The sequence below is a fragment of the Manacus candei genome, unplaced genomic scaffold (assembly GCF_025592945.1).
Source record: "Manacus candei isolate 608988 ecotype Guabito, Panama unplaced genomic scaffold, ASM2559294v1 h1tg000050l, whole genome shotgun sequence".
NCBI classification, from domain to species: Eukaryota; Metazoa; Chordata; class Aves; order Passeriformes; family Pipridae; genus Manacus; species Manacus candei.
The window spans coordinates 3,800,089-3,826,460 of record NW_026138098.1 but is presented as its reverse complement, the minus strand read 5'-3'; the positions used below and the strand labels follow the sequence as shown (position 1 = coordinate 3,826,460).

Below are 26,372 nucleotides of genomic sequence, written 5' to 3'. Positions count from 1 at the left end.
CTTTCTGAAGACAAGTCAGAAACTGTCATCCTAAATTGCCCTTATTTTAATGATGGGGTAATTTGAGTTTTCTGTTTTAACCTGAAAGTTCTCTGACCCTCTCAACTAAGCAGGGACCAGGGTGTGTGACTGCAGCCAGAGCTGGAGCAGAGAGAAGAGGGTTTTGATTGTTTGGTTTAATTACAGTTCAATGCCAGAACAAGTACAGAATTATATGTATTATTTCAGAAGTGAAGACAGGTACCCAGGATTTCTCTTTCCAGACACTCAGCCTGTCACCAGTTAACCTCTGCCTAACAACAATAAAAACCAAGTCTGTGAGATAACAGGAAGAACTGGGATGGCCAAAGGGAATGTCAGAGATCCTCCTCTTCTCCTGTGCAAAGTGACAAAACGACAGGCAATCAGGAAGATCATCTGCCTTTGGAATGTTGAGTCTGTTTTGAGAAAGGAGGGGAGGGCAAAAGAAGGATTTGCTTTATCATGGAAAGTGTTTTTTGGCAATCCTAAAGTGGAATTTGGCCTGTTGTCAGTGACACTGCTCCAACCTCTCAAACTCAAATACAGCTGCTTGTATAACTAATGTGCTTGTAAATCTGTCTATGCTTTTATTGTCTGGGATCTTAATTAGCCTCAGAAATTTTCTTCAGGGCTTTTATTACCAAAAAAATGTAGATAACTAAAGTGCCCTCACCTACTGAGTGCCAGAAACCCAGTGCTTTGGGGTTTGTACTTGTTCCACTGGTTGCTCAAGTACAGGTAGCTCAGCCAAAGGCTGGTGCCGAGCAAAGTTTAACTCAAAGGAGGCCAAACTGAATATAATTTACAAATTAGTGTAGTATACACACAAGAGTATACAAAGAAAACATAGAAGACGTTTCATAAAATATTATGAGCTTGGTTTCTGCATGACACCTTTCTAAGAGGTGAAGAAGTGATAAAGACAAGCTCAGAGAATGCCCTTTCTGTACCTTCCTAGTGTATTTTTTTTAAGCTTTTATGAGCTGGAGATGAGAGTGTGGAAATGGCATTGCTTTGGTGACGCTTTTTGCTGCCGTAATTGAAGTTTCTTTTCAAAATGGCATTTGAAAGAGCTCTGCACTGCTTATCCAGAGGGTTTAGGTTTCTTTAGCAAGAGCTATATAGGAATGTAACTTTCTAAAGGTAGGAATATGTATCTGCAAAATGTTCCTTTAAGCATTTGGCTGTAAAGGCCTAATCTGCCTCGGTCATATGGCCTGCACGTATTTTTGTGAAGTAACTTCTAATGTTTCTTTCCATCAGGTGCATGCAATGTTTTTCTAAATGAGCAGTGACTCTGCCTTCAGTGCTGTGCAAACACATGGAGGTAATCCAAGCACCCCAGAGCCAAACCAGCATTCCTGGGGCACCCAGGGCAGCCCTTGGCTTCACTGGGAGCTTTGTGTGCGGAAATAATGCCCAATTGTGCTGGCACCTGTGCACTTTGGCACGGGAAACGTGCGTGGGTTTTGGCATGAAATCACAAAATATATATCCTGGCATAGAAAGAAAAAATTAGACTCTTTGTGGGCAAATGTAAACCAAGATTTAAAGGCACCAAGTGAAACACTGAGAGGCAAGAGCCGCACAGTGAACAGGGGGAGATGGGAAAACATACAGTGCAGGGTTTCCTTTTTTCCCCCCTTCCTGCTGGCAACCTTGGGAACCATGCTTATGACATTGTCCTTTACCTGGGCTTCTTTTCAGCCGTGAATTTGTGTCATCAAGCAGCATTTTCTAAAGTTAAAAAGTTACCAAAATAGATTACTTAATGGGACCCAAGTGCCTGGTGGTCATGACCGGGTCAAGAGCTGCACATCTTGAACCTGGTAGAATTTTCCATGGTGAAGCAATCTCTTTTGTTTTGTCTTTTAACAACAATGTCGGTGGGCGAGTTAAGTAGAAAAGCAGGCCTTAGTTGTTTCTTTGGGGGTTTTTTTTAGTTTGTTTTTTTTTTTTTTGGCTGTAGCTGCCTTTTAATCTCTTCCATCCTTCTGGCAGCAGGTGGAGCCAGAAGCTCGGTTTTAAACTGAGAATTTACTGCTGGGTGCAGAGTTTTGAAGTTTGGGACTCCTGGGGACTTGGTTTTGGTCTTGGCTAATAGCAAAATGTGACACAAACTTCTGTCTCATCTCCAAGCACTATCTCAAAGTAACATGCACTGTGTGTTCTTGTGGCTAATCTTGTGTGAAAGGGGATTGTAAAAAGAATTCCTGTACCTCTAGCGTGGCAAATGCCCAGTAATTCTGACTGAGAGGGATGTAGGGAAAGCTTAGAGGGGGAAAAAAGAGGCTTTCCTTCTCACAGTACTGAAGTAGAGCAAAGGAGAAGGTGGAGGTTTGAGACAAAATTTTAAACATACCTTTAAACTTGGGAACTGCTTTCCCTAGGCCTCCCTGTGGTGCTTCAATCCTGAGTGCGAGGCTTAAAGAGTTGGAATTGCTGCATTTGTGCAGTAAAAAGAAGTGCTTTGCTGAACGTTCACTCAGCCCTCAGCAGGAGAAGCAGACCAGGAAAAAAGTGGTACTGGCACTATGAAACAATTAAAAATTACTCCTACTACCCTGGTGGGAAGCCCACAAAGCTTCTGTGTTGTGTATCACTTGGAACAGGTCTTGGGGGTCTTTGGAAGGTCATTTGGAGGGTCACTGAAAGCTTGAGAGCGGTAATTTTCATGGAATCATAGAATAGGTTGGAAAGTACCTCTAAGGCCATCAAGTCCAACTGTCCTGCTTCATCTGTAAAACGCAGGGAGCAGGAGGGAGTTATCCAGGCCCCTTGCAGTCAGATTGCTCAGGGGTCAAGGAAGAGCTGCTGTCTTGGGCCGCTGGTGAGAATGCTGCTTTGTTTTTAATTTCCAGTGGAAGTTACTGTGCTTTTATTTTCGTCCTTGAGGCAGCCTGTCCTCCTCCTGCAGCCCATGGTGCTGGATGTTAACATGGCACAGATAAGAGGTGGCCATAACGAATCCTCTTCGGTTGCTGTTTCCCTCAACGCTCTCTGCCCCTCTGCTCCAGCTTGTTTGGAGAAATCTGAGCAGAGACTGTGCTGTCTGGAAAATCCCCAGGCTGTTATCGGCACTAGTCCAAACAAATATGGGTAGAAAGCAACTCCTACTCATTCCTGTAAAAAATTCCTATTAATCTACCGTGATTTAGGCTGCACAGAAAGCCCCTCAAGAGTATTGACCCTTTGCACAATGCTCCAACCAAACAAAGGCCTGGACCTTGGATGAACTCCTGGCTCTTCCTTGGGGTCTGATGCACGGGAGACCTAATCCTCGAGCTAATACAGTCATTTGGAAGAGCTGTGAAATGAGAAAGGCGAGTAATTACCCTCTAAACACTCCGTTCCTGTCTGCCATAGGTATTTTCAGCAGAGTCTGAGGCTGTCCTGCCTCAGATGAGTTGTATCAGAGCCTAATTTTATGCAAGGAATAAAACCGTGGCTCAAATGGACTGTTCTGGTAGGAATGGCAGTGGTGTACATTCCATCTGGCTCTTGTTGGCAATAAAGTCAAGGCCTGGTCAATATGGATTAAAGTATTTGGCAATTAGGGCTGTGCTGAAGGAGCTACAGGCCTCACGTGGATGTGGTGGGAGTTTCCTTGGCATTCAGAAATCATCCTGAGACCTTTGAGGGAGGAGATGCACAGGAGTGCTCCCCTTACCTGCAGCTGTAGGTGACAAGAACATCTATTTTCCAGTAGTCCTGTAGAATTTTTCATCTTTTACCCCTAACATCAATCGGATATCATTATAAATATGAATTAATTTCTATACTGGAAGCATTTTCTGAATAACATGAATAGAACAGTTTCTCCAAAAGGGCCTTCACTCATTTCCATCCCAGTGGAGGTAGGACAGCTGAGGAAATCACAAAGCACATGAAAGTTTTGGTGATTATCCTGTGCTCCACACCTTCTGCCACCAGTTTCGTGGCAGCTCCTGCCTTCTCTGATGATAAATGCTCATCTTTTTGAATAACCAGGATAAGGTGAGTCTCACAGGGACTGCCCAGCCCTTTCATCACAGGTGGGAGCAGCAGCAACTGTAGAGGTGCAGGGGAAAAAACTCAAACAGTTTTGTATACTGTATTTCAGTAGTTTAACACACAAACCTTGGTCAGGACTAAAGATTTAGCAGGAAATTCCTCATTGTATTGCATTACAGATGTGTAACTGTGTACAGGCTGTCCTCGTGGTGAGTGGGGGGAGCCTTGTTGGAGCAAGTAGTTGTGAAAGGGATCTTTTATGGGGGGTTATATTGTTCACATGGACAGGAAACCACTGGAGGAGTACCCAGCTCTGTCCCCATTTTGTCTTCAGGGAAAAAATCCCAGTACTGAGTTTTGGCTGCTCACTCTGGCCTAAGGAGTGGAACAATGTTAACCATTGGGTGCTCAGCTCCTCTCGGAGAGTCCATGGCACTTCATACTTCATTAGCTGCTATGGTGAGGAAAGGGGTGTTGGGCAGTCCCAGCACACTCCTGGGGAGCTGGTGCTGAAGGAACTGCAGTGACCTGTGGACAGTAACCAGGTCCATGCAGCATAAGTCTCAGTGACCTTCAGTCACCCAGCTCCATGCAGGACAGATCCCACTGCCCTGCTGCTGAGCATAGCACCTTCTCCCTCTACAGAACAAGGATAATCCATGTGCTTTCCATCTGCCACCACATTTGATGGACTACAAGCTCTTGAGACATCAGCGAGTGTCCCTTCCTCTGAAGGTGCCCTGTGCCTGGCATGACAGGACCGTGATTCCTCCTCTGGCATCTAAACAATGCCATCATGGAGTGATCCCTAACTAAATGGTGCTGAAACACACCCAGGGTTGCAAAGCAGAATATTATAAGGGGAAAAGAGAAAAAGACCAAGAAAATGATGCTGTTGTGCAAAAATATTGCATGGCTTTGTGCCCCTGCATCAGGCTGCTCCCCCTGAGCTCCCCTGGGGGAGGCTCTGTGTGAGCATGGGCCAGAGCCATGCAATTGGGACATTTTGTATTGTCTGGGCTGCAACAAATGTCAGGCAGTTGGAATAGAAACACAGAGCTGTGGCCTTGCTGATACAGTCCTTGATCTCTCCCTCCCATGTGCAGAAACAGTTGCTCCACGTCAAGGCCAAAGGCAGCGTGAGAAAGGGACTGGTATTTGCATGTGGTACAGGCTAAGAGCTAAAGGGCTTGGGTTGGAGCTCCCAGCTCTGAATTTAACCTTGGAGAGCACAAAAATGAAAACAGGATTAAAGCCAAATGGGGAAGGTGTCCCTGTGCAGCCGCCGCGTTTGGAGCAGGCGGTACCGGCGTCATTAAAGCCACTGGGTGGTTGCAGAGGGGCCTGTCCAAGCAGGGCTGCTTCTTCTGGTGAAGGAGCTAATCAAAGACTATAATTTTGAAGGGCCCTGCTCTTTGCAGCCCTGTGGAGATGAACTGGGATCACATAACAGGGCTTTTTAAGCACTATTTATGTCCACAGGTGGGAGCAACAGCTTGTCATTAGGCAACCTGGAAGAACTTCATACCTGAGAGGGCCCCTTGAGGACTTGTTGGTTTTTTATTTTGTGGGTGAGGAATCCAGTTGTCAGATTTTCCCAGGAGAGTCTCAAGGTGTTCCTGATGATCTTCCAAATGGATGTTTGCTGCAGCCCAGACTCCTTATGAGGAGGAGGAGACACTGTGGTGGGGGCCTGGGGAGTGCAGGGCGCTCAGAGGTGGATGGGGATGACTTTTTCCGAGCTGAAAGTCAACAGTTTGTAATTCACACACCATGAGCTGGAGCAGGAACATTTTGGTTTAATCTAGTCCTCTGCCCACGCTATTCTTCTGCAGGCTAGTGGGTGGTCACATGCTAAACCAATAACAAATTAATTAAAACCAAAAAGGAAGGCTGACAACCATGGTGGTGCCTGGGACCTCCTTCCCCGTGTGGCACAGCTTTCCTTGTCTCATTATGGCTGGGCCAGCTCTGCCCATGAAACTGTGTTGGTGCTCCAGTGAGGCTGGAACAGATGAGATCTCAATCAAGAAATGAAGGTAAAAATACTGAACAGAGGGAGAACAAGGTCTGGGGTGAAATCCAGCACAGTCAGAGAAGTACTGCTGCCTGCCTTGCCCTGTGAGAGAGTCCTGAGGGTCTCCCTTCTCTTGGCACAGCTAAAATTTGGATCTTTGGAGAATATGTTTTAAGAGAATTTAAATTTAAGAGAAACCTGGAGTGTGATCAATTAAGAGAATTTAAGAGAATTGCACAGCTTAAGACAAATCTGGGATGTGATCAGTATTTATCTAAAGAACAAAAAAGTGATGAGGATATGAAAATCTGGAATAGCTCAGTGGGAGGAAGCACAGCTCACTGAGGTTGCACAGAGCGATGAAGCTTTGCAAGAACAGGAACAAAGTGCTGGCAGTGGCAGCAGGTCACAGAGCTCCTTTCAGCCCCGCTTTCCAGGCAAGTGCTCTCTCCCCAAGCCTGGGAAGCTCAAAAAGTGCTCTTCCTTTGCCCAGTGGGGTCGTTATCTCCCACTTCATCCCTTTCATGCCTTGATTCCCTACTCTTATTACCCAGGGCTTCGAGTACACTTCATTCTCCTCTTAAAGATTCAGCACATGATGCCTCACTCTTTATTAAGGCTAAACAAGCCAGATGTTTAAATGTTTCCAGTGATGTTTTGTCTTCATGCAGATCTTGTTTTCAGAGCTTAGTTCTGAGAGCAGCAGCCAGAGCTTTCCCAGTGTGAGGATCCACAACGACTGCTGCTTTTTCCTTGTTCACAAATACTGTCAATCTGTTGTGGAAGGGACTAACATTGATTTAAGTGATGTTTTCCTACCTGCTAATCAGTGTGAGAGGTGAGTTTTGTTACAGTACCCAGTGCAGAGGTGAGATGTCACTGTGGATTTGAATAGGAAATATTAAAGTAGTAGTAAAGCAGCCAGAAACTCCACAATTAAGTTCCATCCATCTTGTGGACGTGAGGCTTTGAAATTTTTAAGGAGGGAGATTAGTCACTGAGAAAGAATGAAGACTATTAATAGAATATGATCCCTGCTCATTACCAGACTCCAAGCAGACAATTAACCTCAGGAACACATCACACAGCGTGGGTGACCACTGGCCCATGGGCTTGTATCCCCCAGCCACCACCTTAGAGCTCTTTCTGAAGGAGGGTCATTCAAGCAGTGTTGGCAAAGATGTATCTCAGAAAATTAAAGCAGACTTTAATATTAAGCAGTGGCAGAAGAGGTTGTACGTGGAGTGGGCTGCTGGATCCCTGCTACAGCCCTGCTAGATCCTACAGGATACTACAGCTAGATCCCTGCAGCTGCTTTCTCTGTTGTTTTATCTGACTGAGCTCACCAAGAGGGGGGAGTGTTGATCAGCTGGAAGGCAGGAGGGCTCTTCGGAGGGACCTGGACAAGCTGGAGGGATGGGCTGATTCCAACGGGCCAAGTGCTGGGTCCTGCACTTTGGCCACAACAACCCCTGGCAGCCCCACGGGCTGGGGACAGAGTGGATGGAGAGCAGCTGGGCAGAAAAGGACCTGGGGTTCTAACCAACAGGAAGCTGAACATGAGCCAGAGTGTGCCCAGGTGGCCAAGAGGGCCAATGGATCCTACCCTGGCTGAGGAACAGTGTGGTAGCAGGAGCAGGGAAGTGATTCTTCCCCTGGACTCAGCGCTGGTGAGGCCACCCCTGGAGTTCTGTGTCCAGCTCTGGGCCCCTCAGCTCAGGAAGGACATGGAGGGGCTGGAGCAGGTCCAGAGAAGAACAACAAGGCTGGGGAAGGGACTGGAGCACAAGTGCTGTGAGGAGAGGCTGAGGGAGCTGGGGTTGTTCAGCCTGGAGAAGAGGAGGCTCAGGGGAGACCTTATCCCTCTCTCCAACTCCCTGACAGGAGGTTGTAGCTGGGTGGGGGTCGGTTTCTTCTCCCGGGACCCAGCAGTAGGACAAGAGGGCTCGGTCTTAAACTGTGCCAGGGGAGGTTTAAGTTGGATATTAGGAAGAAATTTTTTACAGAGAGAGTAATCAGCCATTGGAATGGGCTGGCCAGGGAAGTGGTGGAGGTGAGACTGGATGTAGCATCAGTGCCATTGTCTGGGAACTACAGCGGGGTTGGATCAAGGGCTGGACTTGATGATCTTGGAGGTCTTTTCCAACCTGGTTGATTCTATGATTCTAAGATCACCCACTGCTGCCTCTGCAGCACATCCTCCTCCTCCTCTTCATCAGGTCCCTAATCCCAGTGCTGTCTGAAAGCTTCATCAGGGACAAGCTTTATTTTTTCTTCCTGCGCATCCATAAAAGTTTAAAGTGACATAAGATTGAATTAAAACTGATTGGGAGGCAGCTGCTGCTCACAGGTTTTGACAATAAAAGCATTTTCTCAATTCCCTGACCATTCCCAAACCTAGTTTCCACTGTATTATATAATCATAGACTGGTTTGGGTTGGAAGGGACCTTAAAGGTCATCTCATTCCACGCCCTACCATAGGCAGAAACACCTTCCACTAGCTCAGGTTGCTCCAAACCTGTCCCCCTGCCTGGCCACCTCTCCCCTCTTCACACCTTCTTAGCAGGGAGCTATAGGATCAGCCACTTTATCTCCACTCAGACTATGGGTGTTTAATCTCTGGTTGGGAGTTGTAGCCCCGTGCACAGAAAGAAATGCCTGTCTGACTGTTCCAGGCTCCCAAAGCCTACTCTGCACATCACTCAAGGTTTTTTTGGATGTGTTAGTAGAAACACACCTAATGCATGAGATCAGCGATGTCCTGAAGAGTTTGAGGTCAACCCTGAACATGGCACGTTGAACAACATGAACAACGTGACTTGAGAAAGAGTGTCTGGAAAGCTGCCTGGCAGGAAAGGACCAGGAGGTGATGGTTGGCAGTGGCTGAACACAAGCTGATGTTGGCAATGGCAGTGGCGTTCTGGCCTGCACCAGGACCAGGGCAGTGACTGTCCCCTGTGCCCCAGTTCCTAATGGAGTACTCTACCAGAGCTGCTGAATTGCATTCCAGGTGTTTTCCAGTGAGGAGGTGGAATTTTTACATGTCAACTGCTGCTAATACAACGTATTTACAGGACTTTGAGTCTACAAGCTTCACCTGACACCGAGTGCCATGATGAGACAGTTTGAGTCCCTGAGGGGACACACATGCTAGAGTGCCTTCCTGAACCGGGACATCAGTTGCAGGAGGCTGCAAGATGACTGGGGAAGGAGTGTGGCATCTCCCAGTGCAAACGAACTTTTATTTTCTTTTTTTCTTGTGTTTCTGTGGTGGTGGTGGGGGCCCAGCATGTGGGGCTGGTGCACACCTGGTCCTGCGGTGGTTTCGGGGCAGGCTGTAGGGCTTCCTCACCCGCCGCCGCTGCCGTGAGATGTGTCGCATCCGAACCGGCCCCAGCTGGGAGTGGTTTTCCCTCACGGAGCTGGGGAAGAGCCATGACGGCCTGTACAGTGGTAGTAACTGTGCCAACGCTCTGTTGGCCACCCAAATACTGCGGTACAGCCACGATGCCTGACTGAAGATGCTGGACCCGCTGGCTGGAGCACTCTGGGCTGGCTCTTCGGAGATCCTGCGGCGTTTTGCCGGCGGGCTGTAGGGTGTCCAGGACTCGTTGTCCTGCTCCGGGCGCTGCCGCTTCAAGCCCTGCCGAGGGCAGGGAAAGCAGACGGGCAATGTGTTCTGGGACAACCTTGACTCTGCCTGACTGGAAGTGCTGAGGCTGCTGGTCTCAGCACTCAGCAGTGGCACACGGTTGATCCTTGGGCGTTTTACTGTGGGGCTGCCTGAGTTTTGTGCCTGCTGTAGTCTCTGTGTGCAGTGTTGGATCTGGGCTGGCCCAGGGTGTCTGGAGAGGCTGCTGCTTGCATGGCACAGCCCTGATGCTGCCTGGCTGGAGGTGTTGGGCCTGACAAGCTCTGAATTGTCAGTGGACCCTGCAAGGAGAGGCAGGAGGGTCAGCAGGATGGGCACTCAGCCCCTGGGCAGGAGAGGCCGCTGTGGTACCCACAGGCCTCCTGGAGCCAAGTCCAGCCTCAGGCCATGTTACCAGACCTAGCCTGGCCCCAGTACAGGGCACCGGGTGCTTTGCCACCCACCAGTCTCTGTGCCAGCACAGCCCTTGCACTCCCAGGAGCTGGTGCTGCTCTCCAAAGAGGAGCAGTGTCGATGGGTGCCCTCTGCAGCGCAGGAGCTGCACAGGAGCAGTTCCCAGGGCCTGGTGAGGGAAACGAGATACTGGTTGTGAGGATAAAGTGGTGCAGCAAGGGATGGCCCAGCAGAGCCCTTGTTCTTAGTCCTTCCTCCCTGAGCCCGTGGGGAGACAAAGATCCTGTCCAGAGCCCTGGATTGCTGCTTTGGCAACTTACCCCTCCTCCTCTGTGTGCTTCCTGCCTCCCGGGCAAAGGCACGTGCTGGCGTCGCAGCGGCTGTGCCTCTGATCCAATGCTCCGACTGCTGGGTCACTCTCCCACGATGGAGGTCTGCTGGAGAAGGAGGGGAAAGTGTTGAGCCCCATCTGCCTCAGGCAGACCCAGGCAATCCCTGCTTTTCTGCCTGCCCCGTTTCCAGCTCTTCCGTGAAGCTGAGGACAAGAGGCATGGGACGGAAGGCAGCCAGGCCTGCTGGGGCAGTCCCTAGGCTGGCACTGCACTTGGGCGTGATGTCTTGTAAGTTGGGAAGAGAAAAAACAACCTCTTGGAGATTCGGATCCCCATTGTGAGCATTTCCATCAGAAACAGCTCTTGGTTCTGGCAGCATGGGCAGTGGAAGCAGATGCCAGCGTGGAGAGCCAGTCTCTGGATGCAGTGCCGGTGGAAGTGGGCATCTTGGCACGCGGGGCACACCATTGTTTTGTAGGATGTTTTGTCTTCCACGGTATCCAGGCAGATGCTGCAGGTGTTGTTCTGCCTTGGATGGGCCTGCACTGCCTGCCGTGGGCGGTGCTCCCAGCAGAAGGACCTGGGGCAAGATGGAAGAGATGAGGGGAAGCGGGAAGTACTGAGTCCTTCGCTGGTGATGGTGAAGAGGGCGGAGGAGCTGTGACGGAGCCCCAGTCTCTGTGAGGGCTCTGCCTCTGGCTGTGGGAGGCTGCTGGGAACTGTCCCTGTGGGTTCTCTTTTGCCTGGCCACTGTGGACAGGAGGTGGTTTGAAGATGAAAGAGAAGGTTCTGGCACGAGGGCTGGCAGCCCTTACCTGTAGAGCCCGAAGAACTGGGTGACGCATTCTCCCTGTGGGGCACAGGGCAGATGGAAGCTGCGGTCACACCCCGGCTTGCAGCAAGTGATGGTGGCCCCCATCTTGCTGCAAGCGAAACAATGCTGGAAAGAGCACAGCAGCCTCTGAGCAGCAGGATCAGGGCTGCATGGCTACCCTGCAGCTCTGGGCAGGGCATGGGATGTGGGCACTGAGGGCTCACAGCCCCAGACCTGCCTGGGCACGAGGCTGTTGCCTGTGCTGGGGCTGGGGTTTCTTTCCTGGAATCCAGGAGCCTCTCTTGGTGCAAAGCTCCCTGCTCCTTCCAGGTCCTCACCTTCTTGGCTGCCTCCTGGATGACGCGTCTGGTGTCCGTAACAAAAAATTCTTCCGAGTTCTCTTGTGGAAAAAGCCCGCTGGCAAAGAACTGCAGAGCAGGAAAAGCCAGGAGCTCCTTAGTTCAGCAAAGAAGGGCCCTCCCCTGGTAGAAAGCTGGAGGGAGCCCTGGGAGAACTCACCTGGCAGTAGATATGGACACAGAGCCTGAACTTCACCCTCTTGATGCCACAGATGTCCGGGTCCGCCTCTGCCCGGCGACACAGCAGGCACACTGGAGAGAGAGAGCGAGCACATGGCACTGGGATGAGCACCTCTGTGGGGCTGGGGAAGTGCACCTGCAGGATTGTCCCCAGGATCCTGCTCTGTCCCTGCTGGCCTGGTGGAAGGGCAGGACGGGGCAGGCACGGGTGCCCCAGCAAGCCCCCACAGCCCAGCCTGGGCCCCGCTGGCCCAGGAGAGGAGGGTCCCTGCCCTAAGACAGTTGGGAAGCTCCTGCCTCCCTCTGCCACTGTTCTTGGCTGCTCACAGTCTGCTTTGGTATCCTCTCTGTAGCCATGGGAACTGTGGGGAGAGAGACTTCTCTTTCACCTTGCTCTTTCAAGACTTTGTCCTGCTGTGCCATTGCAGATATGGAACAGGTTGATGGTGAGTGTCTGGAGGGCCTTTGCTGCAACACAGCTGGCCTTTCTCCTCCTGACACTTGTGCACCAGCCCTGAGTGAAGAGAGAGATGCATGTGAGCTACCTCATGGGCACCGGAACCCCCCCCCCCCAAGTCAGCCTTCTCCCTCAGCCACCTTCTCTCCTGGTTGACAAGCAGCCATCTTTTACACCTTAAACCTTGGAGATGGTGTCACAGTGACTTCTGTGACATTGCCACCACTGATTGCATGCTCTGCCAATACTGGCTTGGGTGATGATGTCACAGTGCCTGCTGTGACATCACCACCACCTTGACAGTTTGGGGTTTGGGGACACACAAGCCCAGAGATGGGAACCTCACTGAGTGTGGAGTTGGTGGCAGCGCTGAGCATGTGCACCAGTTGTGGATAAGATGGAGTTAACTTTGCATGGGACCATGCTTTGGATTTGTGACCAAAGCAGGGTGGGGGACACAACTCTGAGCCACAGCTGAACAGGGACTGCACAGTGCTGAGAGCTTTTCTGCTCCTCAGCCCAGCACCAGGGAGCAGCCTGGAGGGCACCAGATGTTGGGAGGGGACACAGCCAGGACAACTGGTTGCCCTGACCCCAGGGAGAGCCCCACACCTCGTGATATTGCTCAGCAGCACAAATGCTGCTGCTGCTGCTGCTGCTGCCCCTGGACCAGCAGGGCATCAGGCCTGGAGCCACTGTGGCCTTTTGCATCACTTGTTTGGTTCTGGTTTGTTTTCCTTATTAAACTGCCTCAGCCCATGAGGCTTTTTGCTCTATCAACTACTGTGCCAACCGTGATATCCTAAGCATGTTGAAGACCAGGATCCATTTAATGTCCCATCAACATTCCCAGCACCAGTGACATAAAGCCTGATTCCCACCCCTGCCTTGTCAGGCCCTCAGCCACAACCCACAACCACCTCCAGGTGTGGAGAAGAGCATCTGAAAAGCTGATGGGTGGGAAAGGATCTGGGGGTACTGCTGAACATGAGCCAGCATGTGCTCAGTGGGCCAAGCTGGCCAATAGCACCTGGCTTGTACCAGCACTAGTGTGGCCAGCAGGACCAGGGCAGTGAGTGTCCACCTGTACTGGACACTGGTGAGGCCACACCTTGAATCCTGGGGTCAGTTTTGGGGCTCTCATGATTAGAAAGACATTGAGTGGCTGGAGCAAGTCCAGAGAAGGGAATGGGGCTGGGGAAGGGTCTGCACTGCAAAGAGCAGCTGAGGGAGCTGGAGGGAGCTCAGCCTGGAGAAAAGGAGGCTCAGGGAGGACCTTCTGGCTCTGCAACTCCCTGACAGGAGGGGGGAGCTGGGGGGGAAGTCGAGCTCTGCTCCCAGGGAATAAGTTTGTGTATTCATGTGTTCATAAGGATGGCAAATGTGGGAAGCAATTCCCGAGATGTTCAAATGTGGCACATGCTTTCAAAAAAAAGGAGGAGTGGATAAGAAGTAAGAGCAGTGTACACACAGTGTTGACTACCAAAGGATGTGTGTTTACTGTGCTGGCAAGTGATCTTGTTAATTATTTATATCAGACAAAAACTTTTTTAAGGCAAACAGTTTGGACACTTTTCAGATGAGGAAAACCTCTGAAGAATCCCCATACTGTTGGAGGTCAACTCTAGCCTTAATTCTTGTGTACTTTGGCTTTTATCACAGCCTTAATGCAATTTTATCTTGAGAGACTACATGGGGAACATTGTCCCAGCACTCCCAGAAGACCTGAAGGCAGTGGCTTCATTCCCTCTTTTGGCAGCTGGGACATGCTGGGGGAGCTGCATCTGTGTCCCCAGCTGGCATTCATGCCCTGGCCAAAGTTTCTGTTTCAAGTGAGAAATGAGATTTATTCACGTGAAGGGGTAATACCATCATATACACCCTGATGTGAGAGAAATACAGCTGGAAACCCCCAAACAGCTTCTTTTTCCCATCCCCACCCCACCGTGAAAGTGCTTTTTCATGCTGAACTAGAAAAATCCAAACCTTGTGTTTCTTGCAATGTCCGTACTGCAGGGATCAGCTTTCTTCTTTTGCTAGATAATCTCATTTTTGAACTCAAATCCTGAATGCCTGACCTGTTTACTGATGCTGACCTATTTGCTGGTGTGCTGAAAGCAAGGGCTACCCATGCAGTGATGTGGTTTATGTGCCACCTTGCAGTCATGCCTTTGGAACTCTGGCAGTGCATGCCCAGGTTTGGATGTGACCAGATATTTTCAAGCACAGATTTATAAAAATGTGTTTTGAGTCTGTCTGACACTGTTCCATGGCTGAAAAAAAGAAATATTGAAGGCTGAGAAGCAGTTGGCAGGGATTGTTTTAAAATCTGCCTTCCATGGTGAGCCCATCAGCACAATGTAATGGGCATGATTAAATAGTTAAGTCATAGGTAAAAGCAATGGGAACAGTGATTTTTCATGTTATATCCAATTACCTCATTCCTCCCAAAGAGATTCAGTGCAATTCCCAATATTTTCCTTTAGGAAACACAGAACATAAATAAAGCATTTTGCTGTGTAGCAAACAGCAACAGCAAGTTTTGTAAGGAGATTTGAAATTCTGGAGTGGATGTTGTGCTGTTCAGTTGTATTTATTCTTTCCCCAGGACAACTGGACCTTCCCAGGATGTTTTCCCTTCCCCCAACTCTTCCTATTCCTCATTCATTATATTCTTTAAGCCTGACTTAAGCGAAAATTTCATTCATTATAACTTCATCACCTTTAATTTCTAAGAGGTCTGTCTAATTATGCCCACAAATACCTCAGGAGAGGAATTGTGTTCAAACATCATTCATGTAATGTCCACATATATGGGAAGCCACTCACTGAACACCGACTCACCTCATTCTACATGACAGAACACGTGCCTTGCATTTTGAAAACCTGAAGTATTTTTTTTTCTTATAAAAGCTTGGCTTATAAAACTTCACCAGGATGTGTTTAACAGCTAAGATCACACCAATCAGTGCACACACTGCCTTGATTTGGGTGGTCTGCAGGGCTCCCAGATCTTGCTCACCCTTTCCATTCCTGCACTGGAATAAAAGCCATCCTTGCTGACAGCCCACTCCATCATCCATTTGTACAGATCTCCTTCTTGACTCTTTCATCTGCAGGGCATCTCACACATCCTTGAGGCCACCTGGCAAGTTTGGGTGTGTTTTCCATATCTGGGTGGCTTCCAGGGGACTGCTTTTACAGATGAATTGATGGCAGGTGTTTGTCTGGGCACAGCAGGGACGGTGCAGTTCTGCCTGGAAAATCCCAAAATACTGAAGGAACCCACCTAGTGCTGCATTTCTTGCCTTCAGACCCAGCAATGCTGGGTTTGCTCAGCAGTCAAGGGGAGCATGTTTCTGTATGTTTTCCATTGCACTCTTCCAAATTTGTGGAAGACACATGGTGAAGGAATATGCCAGGCTTGTTCGTTAGCTTAGGAACTCGATCTGTTTGAAGTTGCCTGATGACATTTCATTAAGCAATAAACTGCTGGATCTGGTTTTATTAAGCCAGACAGAGGAAATAAGAAGCAGTCCATTAAACTGACTCTTATTCCACTGCCTGATACTTCCCCCAATTCGAATTCCTGTTCTTTTAAACCAATTTTTTCAAATACGATTAAAATTATAGGCCCTATGGAAAGTTTATTCCAGCATAAGGCTAAAGGCTTTGAAGCAAATCTTTTTCTTAAGGGTAGGAAAAATTTTGCCTTTACTTAGACTGATAAAAAACCAGCAGATTTTTTTTTTTTTTTCTGAGCTAGAGGTGTGTGTAAAACACAGCATCAGGGCAGGATGGCAGGGAGGAGTTTATGGTTTCTTGGGGTTACATAGAAAAGTCTGCTTTTTTCCCCTGATTCTTTTCATCCCAGCTGGTTTATATCACCTCCAGTGGTTTACAAGGACTATTTATTTCTACTACTTGTAAACCATTTTCCTCCGTGCAAATCCTCCCTCAAAATGACCTTTTCTTTATATACAGATTACTCAGCCCTGCATCCTCTCAGGCCTAGGATGTGCTGTGACTGCACCCTCTGTTTCAGTTTCCCCATGTCCCAGCTCTCATGTGTCTTGGTTTCCTTCCCTGGGGGGACCTTAAGATCAGAGTTATTTACCTGGAATAGTGGTATTGAAATTGTGTTTTAAGAAATGGCCAAGGGAAGGGACCTTGGAAGGGACCATAAAAATCACCTCATTCCACCCCCCTGCTGTGTGCAGGGACACCTTCCACTGGGCCAGGTTGCTCAAAGCATGTATCACATGTCATAGCATGGCATATTTTTCCATACTTTATGGAAATATACTTTTGTAAAAGCACCTGTTATGGATGGTGTCCTACTGTGCCCCATGGTCTCCTTGGTGCTCTCCCACAGACTCTATCCCAGGAGTTTCTCCAAGGAAATCCCCCCACTGCAGTTGCCTTGGCTGAAGTCTCTCTCCAGTCTCCTTCCTAAGGAGACAATCTGGGCTATCCCAGCTGCCCTAGCCCCAGCTAACCAGCTGTACCCCTCCCTACCCTTAGATGAAGACACATAACTCAGAAAATGGCACATTAATAACATTCCTGATGAATGTCTGGGCTTGCAGGTTTTGACTCAACACACCTTCCCGGCTGTGCAACTCCTTTCTCGAGAGGTGCCTGGGAGTAGTTGGTATTTACAGACCTACAGGGCAAACAGGAAGAGATTGATGTGCTCCTGTCAGCCCTGCCCTCACCAAAGACAGGCAGCAAATGCTGTTGAGGCAATAGTGAAGCAATCTGAAGATAACGTGTCTAGTGATAAATTAATTGCAATTTAAAGTTTGTTGGCTTTCCTTTATATACCCTTAAGAAAGCAAGAGGCACTGTATAACTCAGATGGTATATTGGCAGTCAAGGAAATAGAATGAACAAATCTTACAGGAGTTCAAATCTGGGTGAAGGAAGATCTCTGCTATGGAGGTGAGTGGTGGATGCTGAGAGAATCATTAAGAACTGATGATTTTTTAATTGCCTGTGTGTCTGCATTGCTGCCTCCAGGGACATGAGCTTCTCCCCAGGGGTTTTGTGGAAACCATTCAGTTTTATTTCTTTGGGGAAGAGTTTTCAGTAGATAAATGCACTTTTACACTCACTCCCAGTTTATCACTCAGTCTGTACATTATCTGGGTGCTCCGTCGCTGTAGCATCTTGGAGTCAAGTCTGGTTTGCTTCTTCTAAAATCTGTCCAAAGTACCCAAACAACACAGCCCACATGTCAGTGCTTGTGTGCATGTACAGAGCCCATGTGATTTCTCACTGTGATCATCATCTCCTGGCTGAGGAAGAGGAGAGGCTTGTTACAGCAGGCTCATCTTGTGCCTCTCCACATGGCCCTGCAAGGAGTCAGCTTTCCTCCAAAGCCATGAATCATGCTGAGCCTGAGACCCAGCAGAAGCTCAGAGACACATAATTAAGGCACTCTTAATTCAGGGGGCAGGTTCTCCCTCCCATATAACCTTACAGCAGTGGTTAATGTTGCAGTGATACCACATACCCTGTTGTTTCTGCCCTCCCTTAAAATAGCTGACTTGTGGGGCACCTCTCTAGGAGTAACTTTTCATTTCCCAGCAGATATTTTTGACCAAACCAGAAATTTCATTTATTACATCCAGGGACTCTTGAATAGGCCTATTTTGTTTTCTGCAGAAACTTAAAAAGAAGGAGAAAATTTTTTTTTAATGGCCCCGGTTTATTTTTTCTGTCCTATCAAATGAAATGTCCTCATAAAAATTGATTTTAAGGTACTTTCAGGTAATACCCAGGAGCTGGAGGGCTGCAGTGGGATGGAAAGGGGATGCTTTGCTTCCAGAATTGCTGGTACTGACCATGTCTCCTCATGACAGCCTCCCTGCTGCACAGGGCATGGTTTCTACCACCAAAGAGTTAATCCCCACCTGAACCTCCTACAGGTTCCTGCAGCAGGAGGGTAGACTTTCAGGTGAACACTTTTTAATTCTTGGATAGTGGTGGCCCACCATGCAGTTCCAGTGCTGTCAGTAAACTTCCTAAAGTGCTCTGTAAATGCAGTTCCCTGTTTACCCAGAGATCCCACACTGGTGCTGCCCAAACAGCCCCGGGTCATGTACATCATCTCTGCATCTTGTTGCACAGTTGGAATCTTGTTAGGTAGAAATGTGCTATTTCAGAGCTCTTGCTGCTCAACCAACAAATGAATACATTTGCAGAGTAAAATATTTGGCAAACTAATATTGTTGGCAGCACTTTTCCCCACTCCTATAATTAGACAGGTCCTAACTGAAGTATGTGTAGGAGTCTGACGAGGTCTGAAAATAATAAGTTTATTCACTAGATGCCTTTCTGTTGTACTGCTCTAAGTGGGCACTGTTTTTGTTGTTTACAGTGATTGTTTATTCTTACTTCATGACTAGATTTCACCCATACCAGCCTTCCTCCTGCTCAGTGCTTCCCCTCTGCCTTACCACTAGTAGCATACTGACTTCAGAATAAGTTTCTGGAGAAGCTGCAGAATTTTGAGTGTAATCAGCTCAAAGTTGCTTACCAGGATATCTCACTGCAAATATTTGGTATTTGCGCAGGATAAAAAGATCAGAGAATCACAGGATATCCTGAGTTGGAAGGGACCCACAAGGATCATTGAGCCCAGCTCCTGGCCCTGCACAGGACACCCCAACAATCCCACCCTGTGCCTGAGATTGTTGTCCAAATGCTCCCTGAGCTCTGTCAGCCTTGGTGCTGTGCCCACTGCCCTGGGGAACCTGTTCCAAAGTACAGGGCACATTTTAAAATGCTGGAGGTATGCATATGGACTAAGAACCACGATATAAAATTGGTATCCCCAGGTAAGAAGCAGAAAACAGAGGGCCACATCAGGGGTATAAATGCTTGGTCCTTGAGAGGCAGGCTGATGCAGGATTCCAAAGGATTCAGCTTCTGACTAGAGCTAGAGGCTGGATATTAATGGCAGTGAAATGAATGTAACCAAGCCTGACTGCAAGGTGGAAAATGAGGGAAAAGCAGCAAACCAACCAGAAAAACATTTAAGAAAATGGAATTATATGTATATAATATAGTATAATATGATACAATATAATATAATAACTATACATTTTATTATATATAACAAAAAATAATCCTGCTGAAGTGAGCTGTGATCTGTGGCTCATCACAGCCATCAGGAAATAAAATTCTGCCTCCTAATTTTCTGCCCCTTGTTCCCCTCTCAGAGAGAGCTCCCATCGCCAATTGCTCCCCTCCTGCAGTGAGGCTTCGCCCTCTGTGAATAAAGAGGACAAATCCATCCTAAAGAATTGGTGATGTATCTGATAAAAGCCTCACTGGCTCATTTTTCATTACTGACCTCAACAAGCCGTTGGAACATCGCAAATTACAGCCTCCCAGAAGCTGGAACTCCACGAGTTTTGTGGCTGGCATTTTCCCTTTGATGGTTCAGCTTACGAGGTAGAATTGAATTTGAACATCAGCCCAGGTTTTATGAGTGTGCATCAGGTTAAACGCAGTGAAGTTGCTCTGTGCACCTGCCAGTGAGGCAGGAACAGGCATTTATAAGCAGTGATGTTATCAGCAACAGCAAAGTTGGATGGAGGAACCCATCTCCAACCTTGGAAGTGCTGAGTTTTAGTACTGGAAAGCATAAATATTACTGCTTCCTTTTGGAAACACAGCTGCACCCAATGACCAGTCCATCCAGATCCAGGAGCTTGGGGTAAAAAAAAATCTATAAATATTAATTTTATCTTGAAGTCTTCCAGGACTTTCTTTACATATCTTAGTGTCCTCACCTTCAGCTTGTCCCTAAGAGGACAAGGAGTGCTACTGCCATTTTACAAATAGGTTAGGAAGGCACAGAGGAGCTGAACTGCTTATGTCAGACATAAAGTCTGCTCCAGACCATGGAGACTTGGTTTTGATTTGCAAACCCCAGCCCTCTGCACCGTCCAGGGCACAGTATTTCCTTGTTCTTCTGGCTTCTGAAAGGGCCACTGAGGGTTTGGCTAGGAGCCCTTTTTAATAAATGGGGGGGGGGAAAGAGAAAAAAGAATGAACACTTTGGCTTATCAAGTGTTATTTGCTGAAACTGAGCACTGGATTGTGACTCCCAGATCAGAGGTTGGCTCTGTGAGTGTTTGTATGTTGTCTAACGCAGTGGATAATTAGTCCCAATTGGGATACTTTGGATGTACAAATTATGCAAATGTATTTCCTACAAATAAAAAAAAAAAACAGTTTTAAAAAACGGGCAAAGCCCCTCCTGCTGTTTAAAACAGTTTTTCATTTGAGCTTCAGCATTTTCAGTTAAAACCCAAACCATTTATTCCATAGAGCTGCCTTCACCTTCAGGTTCCCTAATCATCTCCTCTGGGAAAGTAATAAAATACATTTTTCCAATTATTTTCATTATAGTTTTTCTAGATAAAAGAGAGCTTATTCCCAGCCTTAATCTATCAATTGTTGCTTGATCTCTTCAAAACCTACTCTCATTCTGCTCAGGGCTGGCATGTAATCAGGTTGGGAACAGAAACCCTGCTCATGGGTGATGAGACCAGCTCAAAATGAGCATTCAAGAAGAGATGGGGGCTAAAAAATGCTCTCTTTGGTCTTTGCTGCCAGTGACCTGAAGATGGGATCAGTTTTAGACACACAGTTTTTGAAGTCCTGTATGAAAATAGCTGGATTAGAAAAGTGTTGAGCAGTCAGATGTTGGAAAATAAGAGGTTGGGCTTCACAGCCCAAGATATATGAAATGAATCACCACAGCTCTACTGGCTCAGCAGCTCAATGTCACTTGGCTTCTCTACTCCTTTTCATTTTAATTCTTTAATATTTGCCCCCAAACTAATGGCAATAGCAACTCTTACTTATGTGTCCACTACACCTCCCAAAGTCCTGAAAGGACAATAGATGATATATTAGTTCTCTGAGATTTGTTCCTGTTGGACATAGAGTTTTGCTGTTGCATAACACATTTTTCCAGAGTAAAATAGAGGGGACAACTGAAAATTTCAATTCCAGCTCTTCACTGTCCTCAGATGTCCTTGTTTTACAGGACCCCCAAATCCACAGGGACAGACACATCTGTGTTGCAGAGTCGGGTTTCTTGGGGGCCTCATGGGCTGTTGAGGGTGCTAAGTGTTGTCTCAGAGCTGAAGGGAAGACAGGCTACCAGAAAACCACGATTTTTCTGAAAAAACCTCACATTTCCATAGGTTTTATCATTTTGACTTACCAATACACTTCTAAACACTGGCTCCATTTTTTTTCCAGATTGCTCCAGGCCCAGCTTGGCCTGGAACACTTCCAGGGATGGGTCAACCCCAGCTTCTCTGGGCAACCTGTGCCAGGGCCTCATCACCCTCACAGGGAAGAATTCCTTCCCAGTATCCCATCTAACCCTTCCCTCTGCAGCACGAAGACATTCCTCCTTGTCCTGTCCCTCCAACCCCTTGTCCAAAGTCCCTCTCCAGCTCTCCTGGAGCCCCTGTAGACACTGGAAGAGGCTCTAAGATCTCCTCAGAGCCTTTTCTTTTCCAGGTTGAACCACCCCTCTCTTAGCCTGTATCCATAGCAGAGGTGCTCCAACCCTGAGAGCCTCTTCATGGCCTTCTCCGTACTCACTCTAACTCTTTTACCAAACCACTGGGAATAAATAGGAAAATTAACATGAAACTAATTAATTTCCTTAAGATTTCCAGGAAACATGCAGCCAGTTAAAAATCAAGCGAGACTGGTACAGCTGTCCCATGGCTGGAGCTGTATTTCTCTAGTTTGCCTGGAAAAGAAATGTCAAGGGTAACAATCACGAGACAAACATCATTTTATTGAGAATAGTGTTTTTATTATTACAGGGCACTGTGCTTTACACTGTGTGGTTTACCTGGGGAAACTGGGCAATTATTGACACTCCAGTGTCCTTGGTAATACTGGTGTGGCTTCACAGAACTCTTCCTTTAGCTGAGTGCATGATGATCATTTCCATGAAAGCTTTAGTGAACAGGTATCTTATTAGGAACCATTGCAGAATGTCAACACTAAATTAGCACCAAATTTCTGTTGGAAAATATTCCAATTGGAAGCCAGGTCACTAAAATAAAAAGAATAATAAAGTAATACTAAATAAGAAACAGCTTGTTTTTGAAAAGCTACTGAAGAATTAGTCACAGAAATGTCTTAAAAAAAATTTCAGTCAGTTCCCAGATCATTGAAGAACAACATGATGTGTTTTGCACTGTAATCTTCTTCTCACAAGTTTATTTATGATTTTCATCTACATTTTCTCCAGGACCTCATGTTTTCCATTTTGTCAGAAGAGCTGACAGCAGCCACTTCCAAACTTTTAACCATCAAAGTGACACAGATACCAATAAGACACATCAGTCTCCTGACCCTTCACATCACGGGGATGTGGAAATGGAAAAATGTTGGGTAGCTCTTCTTTAAAAACAGCAGAGCTACTACTGACCTGCAAAGTCTTTGGGACCCTTGTATCACTTTCTCATGGTGAGGTTTGGCTCTCCTAACCCACCCTGGTGAGAGGAGAGGGGGTGTGTTCATGGGGTGGGGAAGCCAAAGACTCCTCCTCCAGATCAAAGTGGCTGAGGGTGGCACATGCACCCAGTGTGGTCACATTCCCATTCCCAAGGCAGCATCCAGGTTTGGTCCTGGCATATCCACAAAAGACAGCGATGGCATCACCTACCCACTCTCCTTGGGAGCTTCCCAACAAAACCTCCTGGACTTCAAGGCCGGGTTGGATGGGGCTTAGAGGAACCCAATCTAAAGGAAGATGTCCCTGCCCATGGCAGGGGGTTTGAAACCGATGGTTTTTAAGGTCTTTAAGGTCCCTTCAAATCCAAACCACCCTATGATTTTCGCAACTTCCCCCTGGTGCTCTACCACATATTGCTGCCAAGGCCAAGAGGATTTGTCATTACTGTGTGGGTAGCTACACTGTTGAGAAGCCTTGAACCTCTTCCAGTTAGGGAAATCTGAAGCCATAAAATACTTCCACCAAAAGCTTTGTTTGGAGCTGTGTCACCCTCTGCTATTGGTGACCTCAGCTTCTGCTTGCTTGGAGCTATGACTGGCACAGACCAAATTTAACTGCCCTGGAAATCAGATTCTTATTCCTAGTCCCTTGGATACAGAGTTTATAAGGATGCTTTTGTTGTCACCTAGACAGAAGCACAGTTTACACTAAAGCCACTTTTGAAGCCGGCTCTGCTTTTTCCACACATGGCGCAGCAATGTTGTTTTCAATCTAAAAGACTTCTACTACCCTTCAGGGAAAAGAGTAATAAGAAACACAGCAAAAGTCAATTCTTTTAGGGAAGACACATGTTAGGATTTGTGTCTGCTCCCTGACAGCCTCCATTGACATGAATGCAAAGTGGCTGCCAGGAGTGGTGGTGAATGAGGGGATGCTTTAGAGATTTAAGACTGCAACGTACCAAAATAAAGACATAACAGTTTTATAGTACACGCACCACAAAGCTCTCTGAGGGAAATTACACAGCAATCTGTAGAAATCCATAAATATACTGCTGTCACATGTTATTTATTAGTGAAATCTACAAAATTGCAGAATAATTAAAGAGTAAGTTACATGATATTCGTGCCTAGTGACTCAATAAAATCGCTTTCACAGCTGTTTTGACATAACATTCACCTTATTTACAAAGAAATTGTTATCCTGAAACAGCTGTGAAACTGCTTTTAATATTGCCTGGCTTTACATCTATTCATAACTGAGACATTAATAGAAATCCTATTTATCCAAAGTTTCCTGTGTGTTGAATAAGCTGCAGAGGAGAACATTTTATGAGTGTGTTTGCAGGACTTTGTCAATGAAAACACTTGTTACTTTAAATTCCATAGTTCTCCCTAGTTCTGCCTGATACTTCTCCATAGGAAAAAGGACTTTTGGGTCAGAGAATATGCTCTGTTATTTAAAGAGAAGCCAATCACTTAAGGCTTCATTGCAAACTTGAGGCACCACTCATACTATCACAGCTGTGAGCCATGAAAATGCTGTCCCTTAACAAGAAACATTGGGAAAGGAAGGTAGGAGTTGTCAAGACAAGCAGTCATATGACTACAGGTTTAAACATGGAATAAGGTGACGCTTTGACTTTGTCTGTTCTGCAAAGGTTTGCAGTCAGGATAACTGGGGGATGCTGAATTTCCCAAACCCTTGCAATAAGGCATCATTCAGCCTCACTGTTGTGTCTCTAGAGAAGAGATCTGGCAAGAAGAGCACAGGGATAGCAAGGCTTCAGGGCTGGCATGGCATTTTGGGGGAACAGTCTCCCAAGTGATTTGTTGGATGTTGGATGGAGTATAAATGAATCCATTTTAATTTAGATCCAAAGGGAGCCATTTAAAAAATAAAAAACAAAACACAAAAAAACCTGAGGTGAAGAATGCAGCCATATAGAAAACATTATGATGCTCAGGGTCCTCATGATGTTGTGCCTGATATTTATCAGAGGCACGTTTGCCTCTGATCAGCACTGATCAATAGACCATTACCTTTGGAAAAGAAGCAGAGGGCACATAGCAACCTTGGAGGTGATGCAGGAACATGATTCTGTCTAAAAAAACCCCAAATTCTGTTTCCTGGTTATGAGATACAAAAGGCCAACCTGGGTTTGAGGTGCCTGTGAGGCACAGGAGCTGTAAGAGCTTCATTCATAGAAATCCTCCCCACTTGTGGTGGGTGGGAGTTACACAAACTGATGTTTTAAGGGAGGTCATAATGCTGTGTTTTAGAGCAATAAAGCAGTATACTCTGAAGGCAATCAAAGCAATGTACCCGTGCTGTGCATCTCAGCTCAGGCCTTGAGAAGTGATTTCAAGCTTATGCATTATTCATATGAAATAACTGTCTTTTAAAATATAACTGGGAGAGGTAACAACAATCAGTGCTCATTCCCCATTGCTATCACCGCCCTTAACAAGGACCAGCCTGTAATTTCACTGCACAAGAATGTTCCTGAAATCTTTTCCTTTCTCAGGCTTTTACAAAAATGCAGTAAATTGTGATAAAATCAGTTCAGTTATGCATACCCTTTCCCTGAAATTTCCTCAGCATCATGACTAGTTCCAGTGTGGAAATCTGAAAACTTCGTGAGTTGGAGTGCTGCAGTTACAGAAATGTAAAAAAAAAATAAAATATAAATATATAAACCCCCACCATTTGTGATGCATCATAGATATTTATCTGCTTTTCTTTCAGCAAGGCACATTGTGCAAGCGGGTTTCTGAGGATAAATGCTATTATATATGGAAATAATGGGAAATGGATTTAGGCAGTGTGCTTCTGTTTAGCTTCTGTTGCTTAGTTTAATGATTTTTAAATATATGTCACATTTTGAAAGCCTGCATTTCCTTTTTGAATTGTATTTTATCAGCTAGACCCGTTACTTCTTGCACAGATATGAATGTTACACAAAAAGTGTCATGAAAGATCAGGAGGAGTCACAGCCATGGATTTTGAGATGCCCATTAACCCAATATCACACTGGTAATAACTCATTTTATCACCTTCCTAATCAGAATAAAGAAAATCCAGTACAACACCAGTTGGAGGGATGATAAACCTGGGTGAGGCAAACTGGGCTGGCTGGACTCACTGTGTTGGGGTGTTGGCTCATTTGATTACATTTGATTAGATTTGATTTTTCTCATCTACATCCGTTTTTGAATGTGGATGAGACACCGGTTTGCAGGGATGATTTCTTTGTGTGGATATAAATGAAATGCTGCTTGGATACAGCATTTCCCCCTTATGCTCACAATTCTTCCACAAAGACTTAGGCATGAGCTTTGTCCCTCAGTTATATAAGCAAGTGACCCTCAGTTCACCAAGCACAGGGAAATATCACCTGTGTCACTGCCATCAGTAAGATGGATTGCAAGAGAAAGCCATAAAATAAGATTTTGACTGCCAGAGAGACAAGGAGATGAAAAAGAAAGTCTGATTCTCTCCAGAACATGTAGATTATTTTCTAAATCCTAAATAATGACTACTTCTGGGGAATACAAATCATATAGCACAAAGGAAGGAAAATAAATGAGATGCACAGCCAGCTAAGTTTGGTTGCTTTTGAACTGAGTACATCAGCTGAGTG

The 26,372-nt window shown here is 46.6% G+C and overlaps 1 protein-coding gene and 1 long non-coding RNA gene across 6 annotated transcripts in view; both read right to left on the bottom strand.

Moving 5' to 3' along the window:
• The window catches only part of LOC127477212 (uncharacterized), a 629,249-nt gene that overhangs the window by 357,441 nt on the left and 245,436 nt on the right, over window positions 1-26,372 (bottom strand). The gene's annotated exons all lie outside the window — the stretch shown is intronic.
• LOC127477168 (PHD finger protein 7-like) lies at window positions 8,651-13,108 on the bottom strand. Of its 5 annotated transcripts, XM_051801173.1 has the most exons (9): window positions 12,360-12,429; window positions 12,152-12,276; window positions 11,743-11,834; window positions 11,562-11,651; window positions 11,225-11,349; window positions 10,723-10,989; window positions 10,398-10,514; window positions 10,128-10,246; window positions 8,694-9,965 (listed from the first exon to the last, which is right to left on the bottom strand). In XM_051801173.1, the coding sequence occupies exons 2-9, from the start codon at window positions 12,183-12,185 to the stop codon at window positions 9,274-9,276; spliced, it is 1,536 nt and encodes a 511-aa protein (XP_051657133.1). In that variant the 5' UTR covers window positions 12,186-12,276; window positions 12,360-12,429; the 3' UTR covers window positions 8,694-9,273. The 5 variants fall into 5 exon arrangements, with proteins under 5 accessions (XP_051657136.1, XP_051657135.1, XP_051657134.1 ...); XM_051801176.1 differs by lacking the exon at window positions 12,152-12,276 and having other exon boundaries at window positions 8,651-9,965; window positions 11,225-11,332; window positions 12,360-13,108; XM_051801175.1 differs by lacking the exon at window positions 12,360-12,429 and having other exon boundaries at window positions 8,651-9,965; window positions 11,225-11,332; window positions 12,090-12,328.